The following is an 18709-nucleotide window of genomic DNA, read 5'->3' as shown; positions in this document are numbered from 1 at the left end:
CAATTTTTTCCTATGGATCTAGAAGACTTCCATTACATGGGTGTCAATTTACTGTTTTTTAATTTAATTTTATTTTATTTTTTGTTTTTTATTTATTTATGATAGTCACACAGAGAGAGAGAGAGTGAGGCAGAGGCACAGGCAGAGGGAGAAGCAGGCTCCATGCACCGGGAGCCCGACGTGGGATTCGATCCCGGGTCTCCAGGATCGCGCCCTGGGCTAAAGGCAGGTGCCAAACCGCTGCACCATCCAGGGACCCTACTGTTTTGTTTTTTAGGTATAGTTGACAAAATTTTAATACAACTGTAAAATATTTAAAGTGCACAACATAATCTTATATTTATACACACTGTGAAAGAATTTCCCCTATTGAGTTACTTAACATATGTATCACTTCATATATTCATTTTGATAAGAACATTTAAGTTTATTCTCTTAGCAAATTTCAATTATATACCACGGTGTTACCAACTATAGTCATCATGCTATACTTTAGATTCTCAGACCTTATTCAGTTTATAACTCAAAGTTTATATCCTTTTATCAACCTCTTCCTATTTTCCCCCAGCCCCTGGCAACTACTTTTCTATGATTTGTTTCTTTGAGTTTGACTTTTTCTAAAGTTTTTTTTTTTTTTTTTTTAATTAGTTTCAGAGGTAGGCTTTAGTGATTCATCAGTTGCATGTAACACCTGGTGTTCATTACGTGAAGTGCCCTCTTTAATGCCCATTGTTTAATTATCCCTTCCCCCCACCTCCCCTCCAGCAACCCTTTTTAATTCCTAGAGATCAGTGTCTTTTATGGTTTGCCTTTCTCTCAGTTCTCATCTTATTTTATTTTTCCTTCCCTTACCAATTTTCATCTGTTGTGTTTCTTAAATTCCACGTGAGTGAAATCATATGGTATTTTTCTCTGACTTATTTCACTTAGCATAATACCCTCTAGTTCCAACCATGTTGTTGCAAATGGCAAGATTTCATTATTTAATGACAGTAATATTCCATTGTGTGTGTATATATGTATATACATGTGTGTATATCTGTGTGTATACACACACACACACCACATCTTCATTATCCATTCATCTTTCGATGGACATCTGGGTTCTTTCCATATTTTGGCTATTGTGGACATTGCTGCTATAAACACTAGAGTGCATGTGCCCCTTCCAATCACTATGTATGCTTTGGATAAATACCTAGTAGTGTAATTGGTGGTAGAGCAGTAGAGCATCTGTCCTATGGCAGCTCTATTTTTAACTTTTTTAGGAGCTTCCATACTGTTTTTCAGGATGGCTGCACCAATTTGCATTGCCACGAACAATACAAGAGAGTTCCCTTTCCCTGCATCCTGAGTTTGACATTTTCTCCCTGAATGATATTTCAGTATGTGTGGGTCTTTATATATATATTTAGATATATAGATATGAATTCACATTTTCATGATCTATTCATCTGATAGTTTACATTCCCACCAACACTGTACAGACATTCACTTTTCTGTACATCATCACCAGCATTATCTTTGGTCTTTCTGATAATAGCCATCCTATCAGGTGTGATATCTCATTGTGGTTTGATTTGTATTTCCTTGATGATTAGCATATTGAGCATCTCTTCATATATTTGTTAGCCATTTATATATCTTCTTTGGAAAAATGTCTAATTCTTTTGCTCAATTTTTAGTTATTTGTGGGGTCTTTGCTACCGTATTATAGGAGTTCCTTATATATTTAAATATTAACTCATTTTGGATATGTGGTTCGCAGATATTTTTTCCTATTCCACAGTTTCCTTTTTATGTTGTTGATGGTTTCCTTGCTATGCAGAAGCTTTGTAGAGTTTGATGTAGTCCTTTCTGTTTGCTTTTGCTGCCTTCTGGTGTTAAACCCAAAAAATCATCACTAAGATTGATTGTCAAAGGGCTTATCCCCTTTATTTTCTTCTAGGAGTTTTATAGTTCCAGATTAATGATTTATCAGATAAAAGGTTTGAGAGACACACACAGAGAGAGAGGCAGAAACACAGGCAGAGGGAGAAGCAGGTTCAACTCAGGGAGCCTGATGTGGGACTCGATCCCGGGTCTCCAGGATCACACCCCAGACTGCAGGTGACACTAAACCGCTGCACCACTGGGGTTGCCCATATCAGATATAAGGTTTGCAAATATTTTCTCCCACTCCATAGGTTACCTTTTCATTCTGTTGACTGTTTTCTTTGCTGTGCAGAACTTTTAGGTTTGATTGGGTCCCACTTGTTTATTTTTGTTTTTATTGCCCGTGCTTTTGGTGTCATATCAATGAAATCATTTCAAGACCAATGTCAAGATGCTTTCTCCTATTTTCTTTTAGGAGTTTTGGTTTTAGGTCTTATGTTTAACTGTTTAATCCAGTTTTTTTTTTTGTTGTTGTTGTTGTTTAATCCAGTTTGAGCTGAGTTTTTGCATGGTGTAAGAGTCCAATTTCATTCTTCTGCATGTGGATATCCAGTTTTCCCAACATCATTGCTGAAAAGCCTATCCTTTCCTTATTGTGTATAGTTTGCACCCTTGTTTGAAGATCAGTTGACCGTATTTGTGTGTATTTACTTCGGGGCTCTCTATTCTGTTCCATTGTCTACTTGTCTTCTTTATGCTAGTGCCATACTGTTTTGATTACTGTAGCTTTATAATATATTTTGAAGTGAGGAAGTGTGACACATCCAGCTTTGTTCTTTCTCAAGATTTTGCTATTTGGTGTCCTTTGTAGTTCCATACAAATTTTAGGATTGATTTTCCTATTTCTGTAAATCAATAAAGCTTTTATAATTAAAAAAATGAAGAATGAGGTAGGCCTAGATATACTGACATGGAAAAATATTAAATATAGTATATTCTGTTTCCTTAGATTTTTAAAAGTAGTTTAAAAAATCAATATATGTTCATAGCTTAAAGAAAAAGCAGTATACCAGAGCTTATTATGAAAAGCAACATACCCTACATCCAGAGGCAGTAATTTCTGTTCACAGTTCTTCTGATAGTTACAGTTTCCAGTGTACATATAATTAAATAATCTGCTTTTGGTATATTATATCTTGAGTTCAACCTTTTTTTCCCACCTCCCCCAATAACCCTTGGTCCATATACCATCATCTTTTGCAAGAACAACTGAAATAGCACCTTATTTGGCCTGCCTTCCTGCTTGCATACTTTTGCTACTACAGTGTCTTCTCCAAAAAGCAATCAGAAATGACTCCTTTAAAACTTGCTCTCCTTGTGCTCAAAATTTTCTAGCGCTTTAACCATCTCACTCAGGGTAAAATCCAAAATCTTTATTGTGGCCAGCAAGGTCCTATATAGTCTGGTTCTCCACTGCCTCTCGCCCTCATCTTCTGTAATCCCCTCTTACTTACCCTTTTCAGCTATACTGACCTCTATGCTAGACTCTGCAGACCCCTAGCATGATCTTACCTCAAAGATTTTGTAAGTGCTGTTTCCTCTACCTGGAACACTTCCTCAGACAGCCTTACTCCTTGCTTTGTGTCACTGCTCAAGTATTACCTGTTTGAGAGACTTTCCTCAGAACCCCATTTTAAAAAAAGACTTTGAGAGAGAGTGGCAGAGGGAAAGGGGGAAGCAGACGCCCTGCTGAGCAGGGAGCCTGATTGATATGCAGCTAGATCCCAGGACTCTGGGATCATTACCTGAGCCAAAGGCAGACACTTAAAGCGGCTGGGCCACCCAGGTGCCCCTAGAACCCATTTTTAATTGCAGTTCCCTTCAGTCTCTAACTTCTTACTTTGCTTTGTTTTTCTTTACAGCTTGTCACTACCTACAATTTTGCTTTTACTCCATACACTCAGGCTCTTTCCACTATGTGCGTCTCCACCATCTTGAGGGCAACTGTCTTTACCTGCATGATTGTAACTTGGATGCAGGCAAATTTGGTATTCCAGCTCAGTGGAAGGGAAAAGTGCATAAGAGTTCCTATGAACTCATATTATTTCAATTATGTTCCTCTGAAAAGAAATTAGTAACCTAACCAGAGCAGAGCTTTGGGGAACTTGGACGAATCGTTGCTGGGCAACTTGCCATAATCTTCTACAATTTGTTGATTTTAAAAATTGAAAAACCATCTGTAAAATACATAAAATTGTTTAAAATATGAAAAGCCATTTTGTAAGATCTTACAAATTATGATCTGGTAAATATTACTCACTGTAGAGAAAAGTACTATGCTATGGACACATTTCTTGCGCCCTCAAAGGAGAATGTTTTCAATATCAAATTATTTTGCTCTATTATTCTACTTTCTAGTATACTTAAATTTGGACTATGCCTTTTTTGAATGGTTTTCTATTGTTTATAGAGTTTCTAGTTGCCTTTTTTTGTACATATAGATTTTTAGAAGTTTTCAGCCCTATTATCTAATCTATAAAATCTCCCTTTCTGGGATGCCTGGGTGGCTCAGTGCTTGGGCATCTGCCTTCAGCTCAGGGCATGATCCTGGGGTCCCGGGATTGAGTCCTGCATCTGGCTCCCTGCACGGAGCCTGCTTCTCCCCCTGCCTGTGTCTTTACCTTTCTCTCTGTGTCACTCATGAATAAGTAAATTAAATCTTTAAAAAAGAAAAAAAAAAAAAAAACCTTCCTTTCTTTAGGAATTGCTCTCACACAACCTCTCATTCTCTTACTTCAAGGTAGATATATTGCACTCTTGGCCTATTGTATCACTCTGGAGTCTTGGGATTTCTGTTCTATTGGACTGGATCTCATGTCTTTCTCTTTTTAAATTTTATTCAGTTTTGATTGTTTTGCTAGAGTACAATCTCAGGGAACTTTATAAGAAAGAGGGTGCATCCCTGCCTCATGTATTTACCATCACACTTGGTTTGCTGTAGGTTCAGAACCATTTCTCCTCACAGAACCTAGTGTTGCTAAGCAATCTGCTGTCACTCTGGCCTTATTTGGACGTTTCTTCTTTCTGGAAGCTTTAAAGATCATCTGTGTAGTCAGTGTTCATAAAATTTTCCAGGATCTTTTCTATGTATCCCACTTGACTTTGGAAGGTTCTTATAAATTGGTCTCAGGCTTTTACAAGTTTTACAAAACTTCATTTGTATTATTTAGTGAATAATCTTCTTAGATTTGTTTTCTCTTTCTCTCTCTCACTAGAACTTTCAATCAGGTTTGGACTCTTGGACTGATTCCCTGTATTTATCTTTTCTATAGTATTGTAACTGCTCCGTAGGACATTTTCCTGATAACTTTCAACCATTCTACTTCACTTATTTGGATATGTATTTTTGTTCTGATTCTTTATTTTCACAGATCCTTTCCTTTTCCCCTCATTTTATAAATTCAGTACTGTATTGACTCTCTAAATACCATCCTTAGAATGCTGGTATAATAAACTAATTCTAGAAGGTTGGTATAACCCTATCTAAAGATATCCCATTAACAAAACATCAAAGATTCTATAATATAGACAATATATATATAAATGCAAGAATCTTAAATTATTAACAAATCCACCTGTTTATTAAGGAATAGTATTATATGACCAAGTGAAGTTTGTCTTGGAAATACAAAGGAGAGGCCCTGGGTAGCCCGGGTGGCTCAGCGGTTTAACACCTGCCTTCAGCCCTGGGCCTGATCCTGGAGACCTGGGATCGAGTCCCGTGTTGGGCTCCCTGCATAGAGCCTGCTTCTCCCTCTGCCTGTGTCTCTGCCTCTCTCTCTCTCTCTGTCTCTCTCTCTCTCTGTCTCTCATGAATAAATAAATAAAATCTTAAAAAAACAAAAACAAAAACAAAGGAGAGGCCCTGATAATATATTTATCCTCATTAGGTCATATGAGAAAAATTATATGATCATGTTGATATATGTTTAAAAAAATCATTGTTAAATTTTGTATCTATTCCTGAGCACAAGAGTAATGAATTAGAATTGGAAAATCTGAAAAAAATTTCCCTAGCACAATAACATATCTCTCGTATCAATGTCTAATATTAAAATTAATGGCCAAAAATCAGGTTTTCTTATTATAATGTTGAGTAAAAAGTCTGCACTAATCACTATTACTGTAATATAATAACCTCTCTGGAAGAGCTAGGTAATATAATCAAATAAGAAAATAAGATAAAGGGGCACCTGGCTGGCTTAGTCAATACAGCATGTGACTCTTAATCTCAGTGCTGGGAGTTTGAATCCATGCTGGGTGTAGAGATTACTAAAAATACATAAATAAAAAAGAACACAAGATATAAAGAAAATGGCAAAGTATTTGCAGGCAATAAGACTCTATCCTAAAATTCTAATGAATTAATACAAGCTTCTGATAGAAAATCAGTATGTAAGGAAGCAAGTCACAAAAATCAGTGCTGTAACACTTTTCACTTATTTGACAGGCAATGATGAAAAGCAAAAAATAATACTCAGTGTTTGTGAATTATGACGAATGACCTCTCCTTACACTATCAATGGCATTGCATATTGTTATGACTTCTCTGGAGGCCAGTTTTAGAGCCATCAAAAGTTCTAGAAACATCCATATTCTTGAACCAAGCAGTTCTTCTAGGAATACAAGCTAAGAACATAGAAATAAGTGGAAAGGTGGATGGAAAAAAAAAATTAGACAATCCAGTAAAATAGCAAAACAGGAAGCAATTTAAATGATAATCAGTAGGACATTCCTTAATTATATTAAGACACCAAAAATATTCTGTGTTTAGAAAAATGAAGTGGATTTCACTGTCATGAAGAGTAGCTCTGTTTCATAGTGAAGTAAAAAGGACAGGATACTGATTGATACTGTTAAGATTATATATATTCATGCCAAAGGACTAAAGTCTAGATGATATATGACAAAATGTTTATACAAGTAATTTTTTATTATGGCTGATGAGAAAAAATTTTTTACTTGAATGTATTTTTAAAAGTTTATTTTTTTTCTATGAACATAGTTTTACCAAAAAGTTTTAATGATAAAAAGTGTCTAGACACTTTTAAAGTGTTTTTCATACACACAGCAATAAAACAGCGTTAAGTAGGAATAGGAACATATTAGATGAGGTACCAAAATACCTGGTGTTGTCCCAACTTTACTGGTAGTTGTGTCACTTTGAACAAACATCTCAGTAGCAGTGTACTCAACTGTAAAATGGGGATAAATAATGCTGCCTATCTGTCTCACCCATGCTGTTGTGAAGATCAAGTAAAACAATGAATATTTACAGGTTTTGAAAAATATACCTCAAAAATGAATGATGGAATAATATTATCACTTAAAACAGTTAAAAATGTTGGTTTGATCTGATTTTTGCAATGTTATTCTTATATAGGAAATATATAGTTTATCATCCTGCTGCATGTGTGATATTGCTCAATTTTGAGAGAAAAATGGTGACACGGAAGGCAGGTCTATAAACTTTTGCCTCAGAAGTGATATTATAGCAAAACTCTAACCAAATTAGTAGACAGATTAAACAATTAAGCAATTTTCTCTGATGGACACCAAAAGATCCTAATATTACTGTCTTCTCTTTTCTTTAAACAAGCAGTCAAGTTGCCTGAAATTTTTAGCCCAATCATTCATATATATATACTCAGGGTAAGAACCTAAAGCCTCCTATTCAAATACAAGTAAGTGTGTGTGTGTGTGTGTGTGTGTGTGTGTGTGTGTGTATGTATGAGAGAGAGAGAAAGAGAGACAGAGAGAGATTGAGATTTTGGTAACACATCTTTATCACCTATTAATATTAGTTTGAAAATTGGTTATTAGATTAGCCAGTGACTCATCTAACAAGAAGGATGAGATAAAAGACCTATTCCTTTCTAAAATTTAAATATCTTAAAAGGTCTTGAGATTGAGGAAGTGAGGAAGGAGAGGAAGAGAAGTGAGGGAGGAGAGAGGGAGAGTATGAGTCAGGCTCAGACCAAGAGAAGTGCTTTAGCAGGAAGCCTGGTTAAGAGGACAGCGAGACAGTCCTTGTCATCTTTACAACTCACATAGGTCTAGTCTAACTCTAAAAATAATAGCAGTAATATACTGGCCAAAATAATTACTATATATTTAATTCACTGATAAACCATAAAGTTTATCTTCTATTGAATAAAATCCCACTTACATGTTTTTGAAACGACTACCATAACATATAAATTCCTCCAAGAGTATCTCCTCTCTAAGCTGTAGCTACATAAAATACAATTGGGAATTTTATGATTTTCCCTCCTCTTTTTCACTTGCACATGAGGACGCTTATCTAACTACACACCTCCACATCTCACTGTGGCACTAAGCTAATTATAAAAGTCTGTTTAAATCTATTCACCTGTCTTGTTTTGCTGCCTACCTGGGCCTTTTCCAAGCAGGCAGAAAATCTCCAATCAGTCTGTTATCACAACCAGAATGCAAGAGATTAGTGACCAGGAGAGAAGCAGCATCAGTTTACATCCTTTCAGGCAAGAGAGTATTACTTCAGAAGAAAGAAATCTGAGGCTCCCTGACCTTAATTGAGAAAACCTGCAGTTAATAATCACATTAAAGTTGGTTTCATGTGCCAGTTTTTGTTTCCTTTGTTGTTTTTACAATTTGAGTGTCCTTTGTGGTTACCAAAATTATTTGCTGAAAGGCATATATTAACATTTAAAATACTTATTCTATAGTAAAGTAGGTCTTATAGTTTTGATATATCTGAATTAAAATATACTTTGAATTTTTTACAATGGGAATCACATTGCTTATATTTATCCAGAGTAGAATTTAGCAACTTGTTGATTGTGGCAATTAATACACCGAAAACTCCTTTTTAAAATGAGTAATAAAATGGGTCTTTCATTGTAATGTGTCAACCCAAATAAAGGACATATAGATCCCACCACGAGTATACTCTTATTGTTCCCCACAAAAGGTCAATTGTTTCTTGAAGGAAAGAGAACTAAACCTGAAGTTAGAAAGTTAACAAAACAAAAAAACAAAAAACGGCTCAAGGAACAGATATGCAGACCATGGAGAATTGGTACAGGTGATCAGGTCAGTAAGCAGAGGTTCTGATGACAGCAAGCTGAACTTATTTTTTTCACCATAATTAAATACTTAATGAAAACAAATCTAATTAATGCCAAAAGGTATAAATGATCTAAAGTGAGGTCAACTTTCACTTAACAGGAACTATATTAGCTGAACTCACTTTAGCTGCCTCAATGTAATTCACTGCGTGTTCACTAAAACAAGTTATCTGAGTCTTCAGACACCTGCTCTCTTTTAGAGAGTGATTTGTGTGTGTATGCGCCTCTGTCTGGGGTTACTGAAATGAAATGTAGAGTCTAGCTATGGAGACGATACTCACAGAATGAAAACACAGTGTGCCTGCTGTATATAGAAAAAAAGTTACAGTAGCATTTTTTTGGTGCCAAAAAAAGTTTAGGATTTCTAAATATTTTCAAGGTACTTTTGTATTATGAAAATAGAATATTTGGAGGAAAAAAAAATCTCAAGAAGTCATGTTTGCTATTTCCATGTAAAAGGAAAAAATGTCTATTGCAGACATGGAGTCAGTCTCCCTTGGGTCAATCTAGAAGAAAAACAACTGAAACATACGGGATGAATTTGCAAAAGTTTGCAAAGATGTCTTTGCTTATACAAAGACAGACTAAGACTACTATATAATGTATAGGTTTTCTAGATCTATGATATGAACTAGCCATTCTCAAGGCTCTGCTGGTTACATCATGTATATTCTTAGCATATAAACTTTCATCTCTCCTTTTAAAAATATAGGTAAAAATTTAACCAGTTAATGACAATTTAAAATATTGCTCTATTCAATTTTCTGTCTTTGACATTATTAACTATGAGGTCTCACAGAAATATTATTTAAAAAGTTAAAGGCAGTGCTGCTTTGAAAGGCGACACTAAATTAATGAACTATTCTTTCCCATTAAAACTAAAACTTTTAAGGCTCTTTTACACCAGCTTGATAACTTTCTAAAAATTATTTCAGTAATTTTTGTTAATCATATAGTAACAGTAGTTGTATAATTAGAGGGTCACAGTACTTAAAACATCAATAACCATGGAATGTCTTTATTGTGGTCAGACATTTACTGATAAGGCATTATTAATTTATCTTTTATGAACAACCTAAAAACAAGGTAATAAAATGCACATCCCAGTAACATTCTTAGCAGAAGAAAAGGCATTCTTATGGTTCTTCTCCAGTCACCTAAGATAATGGGTCTCCTCATAAAAAAGGAAAAGAAAAATTACAAGATACAAAAGCTATTTTTTCCACATGATGAGAACTTTAACTCTGAAGCCAAAATAATGCAAAACATCATATAAAAATTCAAATAATAGTCTTTTAAATGTGATTTTTAAAAGACCTATCTGGTAGTAAAAACATTCATTACTATAATTTAAAATTCTCAAGGCAATTCCTATCCAAAAACAAAAAAAATTAAAAGAAAAAAATTGAGAGCAATATTTTGTATGTTTGTTTATAAAATAAAAAATGGAATTTTACTATGAAAAATTTATACCATTTAGGTAAAAACCTGGATTTTTTTTTGGGGGGGGGCTGTGTTAATCATTTGGCAATGTTTTAAAATTGTTCATTATCAAAACGGGCTCAAGGGCATACTTAAAGAATTGGACATTTGAATCTTTGCTTTCAGTAACCTCTGAAATATTATAGGTTTATAGGATTTATTTAAATTAAATTCAGTAAATAACTGATTCATTTAGTAAAGAATATTTACTACCATTTTTGAAGTGGAGGCTCATATTGATTAAAATATATTTCTCTGGATTTTAAGTAATCATTTACTATTTAGCACATGTCAGATACTGTGGTAGGTGCTTTTATAAAGTTCTCTGCCCTAAATTTCCTGAATAAAGTGTCAAATCAAAAACTTTCCAGGTAAATATTTAGTCTTTTAAAAGTTGGATACAGCCAGTCACTCATATATATATTCATTCATGCACACATATATATTATATATTCGTTCATGTATATAATTTTTTTTGGTCAAACAACTGGTCAAAATGGACGGTAGGTACTATCTTTGAGATAAAAAGGCATACATAAGAATATTGCTGATTTAATTAATCCAAGCTACCTGATTAAGTACCTAGAGCAATCTGTACTTCAACGTTAAAGAGCTCCAGCTGAAATATAACTTCTCTAATTCTGATTAGTCTGAGAACTACTTTTACCACAGCTAAAGGGGTCACTTTAAACACAAAAACCAGCATTGTTTTCTGTGATTAGGTTACTGTAGCTTAAGTCTCTAAACACTAGAATTCCTCACACAGCTGTTAATTGTGGACCAGGGGACTGGCTGACATCTGCTTCTTGCTTATTTTGTTAATGGTTCACTTCCAGGTCCTAAAAGGATTGTAGCCTTTCTCCAAAGAGAATGTTGGATGCATCTATGTCTGTCTTCTACATAGTTGGCTTGTTCTGGTTTGTCACTCTCCATACAATGCAAATCTGAGTGAACTCACATCTGTCACCGATCGACCCAATTCGTGGGCAATCTTTTCCCATCGACCTGGGGTCCCTCCTGGGAACTTAACCATACTTCTTGTCAGCTGGCTGAGGTCCTCTTCTGTCCATTCAGGTGCCTGCAAAACATTATAGAAAAAGATAATTCAGAGAATGTTCGCTAAAACATTTAATAAGCTTGTGAAACCAACTATTGGCAATTTGCTTTCTAGCAAAAAATACTATAAGCATGAATCCAGTAGTTTAGATAAAGCTTTGATCTGCATATTTAACTCCGAATGCAAAGCTCCAGCAAGCCTTTTAAATTTTCCTGTGTGTACCAAATAAGAAAGCAGAAATATTGTGAAGCCAGACTTTTTAAGACATTAAAAAAAAAATTCAGTTTTGCATTAAAGTGAGGCACCACTCTCAAAGCCTATGAAATGCATTGTGTGCCACCATGCTCTCACAGATGTTTCCTATAAGGCTGTTATAAAAGGTCTTAAAGTTTTAAGAAAAATTATAATTTAAAGAAAACAAAACACCTTATAAGTAAAAATGAAAATGTGAACAAGTACATGTACTGATTTAGAATCAGAACTGAAACAAAGAGATGCTTTTTGTTCATTCTATGTAATATTTAATTCTAAAACTCATGTACTTTCAAAAAGTTCAACTTATCAAACGTTAGCATTTTATAAAACTTGGAACAGAAAACTAGAAATGTTTACAGCCAAGACTTAAACCATCAAGTCCATGCAAAGAAACACTTCATTTTTGAGAAGGTAAATTGCCTCTAAGAGGCTGTTAAATTGAATTAAAAAAATACCTTAAAGATTATAAAATTTTTTGCAAACACAAAAATTCTAACAGCAAGCATATTCTCTGCATTTTATTCAGCACTGCTACTTGGTCAAACCCAAAGCTGAGCAGAGGAAAAGAAGCTATTACTTAATAACAAGTAACCATGTTACAATAATTTTACATTAGATTTTAGTACTAAACTATTCCCTACCAGAGGCGCCAACCCCTCTGGTATTAAACAATACTCTAGGAGTCAGCAGAGAAATGGAGGAAGCCCACCTTATTTTCTTTAATTAAAAAGAAAGAAAAAAAGAAAAAAGGAAACCTTTGAGACAAATACCTTTTCTAATCACCATTTCCGATAATGAACAGGCATACATCAGGCCGTTTGCATTACAGAACCATCAGCACAGAACAACAGTCAGAGGTGAGTGACCCTAGGGACTATCTCCACAGCTACAGCAAAGCTGCTCCCTGACACTAATCCTCCCTGTCATTCTCCCACTGTGCTCTAACCACACTGACATCCGCCTGCCTCACTGCAAGCTTAACGGGGCCCTTCCTGACTTTTTACTGTCTTCCCCAATCAATGGTTCAAGCGTGCTCTTTTCACCATGTCCAAATGGCAGCTTCACTCATAATCAAAGTGCACTGCCCCTGTTAAAGGGCTTTCCGAAAGGCTCTCCCATTTGCATTCATTTGCAAAGCAAACTACTTTTATTCACTTTGTTCTGCTATCAAGAATGTTCCCTGAAGCAGATAAATTGGCATAAATACAACCTGCCACTTAAGAGTCAGTAAATAATAGCCAATAGTTGGGAGGATTTTATCAATCATTCTATTTTGTATCCACTAAAAGCTGAAAGCCTCAAACATATTCATCAGTACAACCCCTATGATACATGCATAAATTCACTTCTATAATAAGGTAGTCTACATAGGGTATGGTCAGAATTTCCTTGATATTTAATGAATATTGGAAATCTAATGCTCCATATTAGATAATTTGAAAATTTACACTGAAGATTTTTTTCTTTTTGCTCGTTTGATTTAACTTTATTTGGGGAAAAATTATTCAGACATTAGAGGGATAAAGTGGATTTCCAAGGAAATACTTTATTTTTAAAAAGCTGAAACTTTAATAACCATACCAGTTGGCTTCAGAAATGTGAGAGTTATTAAGAATTTAAATTGATAGTAAAAGTCATATCATGAGAAGTATTAGGTTGACACTGCACAGAGATATAATATAACAATGCAATTTCACATTAAATCAAATCATCTTATTTCTGTATTAATAATACATTTTTAGCAAGCAGTTGTCTAAAACATCAATAATATAAGCCATTGTTTCACATAAGTAAACTAATTCTTTAAAGCAATTCCTATTTTTAATAGATTGGCTTTCCAAATATGCTGCATTTATGAATAATGGGCATTAAAGACCGATCAGATTGTAATTCTTTGTTAATGAGTCTTAAAGTACGTTGCCACCTTTTTCTGGGAAGGAAAAATTTTAAGTATTTGGACTGATATTCTGAAAAATCATCTATTGCTATGACAGTCTTTTAGCTTCATAGTTATTTCATGGCTGTGATTTTCATTATTAATATTAAAAAAACCTGGATCAATAATAACTAGGCCCATAATCTAAATTTGAAAGAATCCTTTTAGCAATTCATTATTCTCTCTCCTACAGCTGTAAGGCACTTTGGTGAATGTGTAATTCCTCAGCAATAGTTAGTTGTGTCTTTAGAAGCAACAGAGCCTACTGTGATCCAGCTACTACAGCAGCCATGAGGGTGGCCATGGTGTGAATGTATTCTCCTTGTTCTAATCTAGAGCCAACTGTAGCTGTGAAAGTCAAATGAATGCATAAGCATACTGCTTTGCCACTTAAAACCATGTGTGTCCAATATTACTGAGACACTGGGCCAAAAATCCATCTCTACAGTAAAGTAATGGAAGACACCACATGGTGTGGGGACAGCTGTTGTGACTATACAAGCATTCCAATTTTGCATCAGAAAAGCCCCGCTCTGGGAATAAATCTCCATACTGAATAAAAAATAAAAAGTAAGTTTTCAAATTATTCAATATTTTTATGTAACGACCTCAAAATATATCTACTAAAGTAAGAGCTGATATAAAAATTTAAATTGTATTCCCAAATAGTATCCCTTTGGGATAGATTTTTGTCATAAAACCACATATGTTCAAAGATTTGATGCCTTTGAAAATCCTTACTATTCTTGGGGGATAGGAGTTGGAGGCTGCATGGGAAAGCACACTCTTTTTTCAGTAATATATACATACCTTACTCCTCACAGCTGCAGACCATAAAATGTTAATTCCTAAGTATCATGCAATTTATTTGGTACTGAAAACTTACCAAATTAGAAGAAATTTTATATATGTTTATTGTATTTTCTTACTTGAAGGACAAAAGATCCATTTCTATTAAATAGTTATTGAAACTCTCTAATGAATATTTCTACTGAAGTGACCATTATTTTATATAATTACAAAAGTTACAATTTTGGATTCAACAATTTTTAGTCGATTCAGCTCAACTCAGAAATTCTCAGAAATTTTACCTAACATAATGTCCTTGCAAATAGCATCACCCAGTTAAAATATTAGATATATGAGATATATCTAATAATGTATACTTAATAATGTGATGGTATAGCTAATAATCAGCTACTTTCCAAATCCATGTTCTATAATGACTGTGTTTCAGAATGTATATTTGACTTTCATCTCTACAGTTTTCCTTTCCAATTTAAAAACTGAGCAATTAAGTGCCCTTGACTATATTTGTGGACAAACTGTATGTAAAAACAACCAAACAACAAAATTAAAAACAAATCATTTTTCCTTTTACTCTTAAGAGTAAAAGAAAGTTTAGAGAAAAGCTTGTAACTGATCCCAAACTGTTGTTCTAAGGTTGTGACCCTTCAGCAGCAATCATTTCATGTTGTGCCCAGAAAGATCTCCTCCATCTATGAGTTAGCTACCTTCCCAAAGAGAAATCTTCTCTGGACCAGTGACCCTAAGGTATGGTCCATGGGCTGGTGCCAACTGGCCAATAGTTTGTTACCATCTGGGACAAAGTAAGTCCAGAAACTTAAAGGGTTAGAAACAGCAAATTAAAACTGCCACAACAACTATGTAAGCAGTAAACTCTTATTTATTTCTATTTAAAAAATATTTTATTTATTTATGAGAGAGAGAGATTGAAAGAGCACACACGCATAAGTAGACAGAACAGTAGGCAGAGGAAGAGGGAGAAGCAGGCTCTCTGCTGAGCAGAGCTCAATGTGGGGCTTGATCCCAGTACCCTGGGATCATGACCTGAGGCTAAGGTAGATGCTTAACTGACTGAGCACCTAGGTGCCCCTAAACTCTTCTTTTAAAAAGAATATAAACAAGTGAGATGTTAAACTACTATGGTGGGTCACATTGAGTATGAGTTGCATTCTTTTTTTTTTTTTTTTTTTTTTTAATTTTTATTTATTTATGATAGTCACACAGAGAGAGAGAGAGAGAGGCAGAGACACAGGCAGAGGGAGAAGCAGGCTCCATGCACCGGGAGCCCGACGTGGGACTCGATTCCGGGTCTCCAGGATCGCGCCCTGGGCCAAAGGCAGGCGCCAAACCGCTGCGCCACCCAGGGATCCCTGAGTTGCATTCTTATTAAGCACAACAGGACTACAGATTGGTCAGCAACAGATGGAAATAAAAAATATTCTAAACTGAGGTGCCTGGGTGGCTCATTGGATTGAATGACTGACTCTTGATTTTGGCTCACATCATACATGATCTCATGGTTCATGAGATCGAGCCCCACATTGAGCTCAGCCCTCAGTGGGGAGTCTCCTTGAGACTTTACTCCCTCTCCCTACTACTCTCCTCCAAATTGCATATTCTCTACCCCTGCCTTAAAAAATAAAAATATTTTAAACCTGGTTCTTTACTACAGAGTTTGAGAAACTTTGCTTAAGATAATGCATATAGTTCAAATTCCTTTTTACTGCTTCTTTGGGAGCAACAATAAATAAATCCCTCTGGAGAAATGGACACAAGGATGTTTGATCCATTGCTTTAAAAATATTTCATGCCACTAAGTGTTGTGGTGATTTGATACATAGTAAAAGATAATACAGTGGGCATCTGGGTGGCTCAGTTAAATGTCTGCCTTTAAGCTCAGGTCATGATCCCAGGGTCCTGGGATCAAGCCCTGCATCGGGCTCCCTGCTCAGTGGGGAGTCTGCTCCCTCTCCCTTTGCTCCCTGCTCATGCTCTCTCTTTATGTCAAATAAATAAAATAATAATAATAACACAGTAAGATTACTCTGGGATAGGAAACCGCAAGTTATAAAGGGCTTGAGGTGGGGATCATGTCTAGGATGTTTGAGGAATAATGAGATGACCAGAGTGGCTGTAGCAAAGCTAAGCAGAAAGGCAGGGAGAGGAAAGGAGGCTGGAGAGGTAAGAAGGTGAAATCACATAAGAACTTAGAGGCCATTGCAAGGATTCTAGCTTCTTTATTTTGCATGTCACATAAAGCTACTGGATGGATTTTTTTTTTTTTTTAAGATTTATTTATTTGAGAGAGAGAGAGTGAGCATAAGCACTGTAGGGGAGGATCAGAGGGAGAGAAACTCAAGCAGATTCCCCACGGAGGGTGGAGCTTGATCCCATGACCCTGAGATTATGACTTGAGCAGAAACTAAGTTGGACACTGAACCAACTGAGCCACCCAGGTTTCCCTGGAGGGATTTTTTTTTAAATTGAGGTATAATTCAACATTATATATTGTACCTATATCAGATGTACAACATAGTGATTTGATATTTGTATATATGGTTGACCCTTGCTTGAAAACATGGATTTGAACTGCATGGGTCCTCCTCACATAGATTTTTTTCTTTTTAAATAAATACAGTACTGTAAATGTATTTTCTTTTCCTTATGATTTTAGTAATATTTGTTCTCTAGCTTACTTTATTGCAAGAATATATAATATATACCATACAAAATATGTGTTAATCGACTGGTTATGTTGTTAGGCTTCTGGGCAACAGTAAGCTATTAGTAGTTTTTGAGGAGTCAAAGTTATACAGTTTTCAACTCAGCACTAGGTGTGGGGAGAGTGCATTGGCACCTCTTAACCCCACGTTGTTCAAGAGTCGACTGTATTAAGAAATGATCAGGGGGATCCCTGGGTGGCGCAGCGGTTTGGCGCCTGCCTTTGGCCCAGGGTGCGATCCTGGAGACCTGGGATCAAATCCCACGTTGGACTCCCGGTGCATGGAGCCTGCTTCTCCCTCTGCCTGTGTCTGCCTCTCTCTCTCTCTCTCTCTCTGTGACTATCATAAATAAATAAAAATGAAAAAAAAAAAAAAGAAATGATCATAATAAGTCTAGTCACCATAAACAGTTACAGAATTTTGTTTTGTTGTGATTAGAATTTAAATAAATTTTTAAAAAGTTCTCGTTAGTTAACAAACAGTGCAATATTGGTTTCAGGAGTAGAATTCAGTGATTCATCACTTACATAAACCACCCAGTGCTCATCATAACAAGTGCCCTCCTTAGTACCCATCCTTCATCTAGCCCATCCCCTACCCACTTCCCTCCATCACCCCTTTGTTTTCTATCTTTAAGAGCCTCTTATGGTTTGTCCCCCTTTTCTTTTCTCCTCCCATATGTTCATCTGTTTTGTTTTGCAAATTCTAAGTATGATTGAAATAATTTGGTATTTGTCTTTCTCTGATTTATTTCACTTAGCATAATATACTGTAGCTCCATCCACATCATTGCAAATAGTAAGATTTCATTCTTTTGATGGCTGAGAAATATTCCATTATATATATAATATATATATAACATGTATATAGTATACATAATATGCCTCTATCTATCTATCTATCTATCTATCTATCTATCATCACATCTTCTTATGGACATTTGGGCTCTCCATGGTTTGCTTATTGTTGACAATGCTGCTATAAACACTGGGGGTCCATGTACCCCTTCGAATCAATATTTTTGTATCCTTTGGGTAAATACCTAATAGTGCAATTGCTGGATAATAGGGTAGTTCTATTTTTAACTTTTTGAGGGACCTCCATACTATTTTTCAGAGTAGCTGTACCAGTTTGCATTCTCATCAACAGTGCAAGAGGGTTCCTCTTTCTCCACATCCTAACACCTGTTGTTTTTTGTGTTAATTTAGCCATTCTGACAGGTATGAGGTGGTATCTGATGGGAACTTTTAAGATTTACTCTCAGCAATTTTTAAATATGCAATACAGAAATAACTATAGTTGTCATGCTGTAAATTACATCCTATGACTTATTTCATAACTAGTTTGTACCTTTTGAACTCCATCCATTTCACCTACCCCTCACTCTCCCCCTCTGGCAACTACC

General features: G+C 35.4%; 1 protein-coding gene and 1 long non-coding RNA gene across 2 annotated transcripts in view; one reads left to right on the top strand and one right to left on the bottom strand.

The window, feature by feature from the left end:
- DNAJC1 (DnaJ heat shock protein family (Hsp40) member C1) overlaps positions 1 to 18709 on the bottom strand; it is a 206333-nt gene that overhangs the window by 16116 nt on the left and 171508 nt on the right. Inside the window, exon 9 of the mRNA XM_072825413.1 lies at positions 11485 to 11604. Coding sequence (XP_072681514.1) covers positions 11485 to 11604 — 120 coding nt within the window. The remainder of the gene's footprint in view (positions 1 to 11484; positions 11605 to 18709) is intronic.
- LOC140633210 (uncharacterized) overlaps positions 1 to 18709 on the top strand; it is a 73661-nt gene that overhangs the window by 18283 nt on the left and 36669 nt on the right. The window lies entirely within an intron of this gene.

Source organism: Canis lupus, chromosome 5, assembly GCF_048164855.1.
Source record: "Canis lupus baileyi chromosome 5, mCanLup2.hap1, whole genome shotgun sequence".
In the NCBI taxonomy this organism is placed as follows: domain Eukaryota; kingdom Metazoa; phylum Chordata; class Mammalia; order Carnivora; family Canidae; genus Canis; species Canis lupus.
Note: the sequence above shows the minus strand (reverse complement) of the source record. Positions and strands in the feature narration are given on the sequence as shown.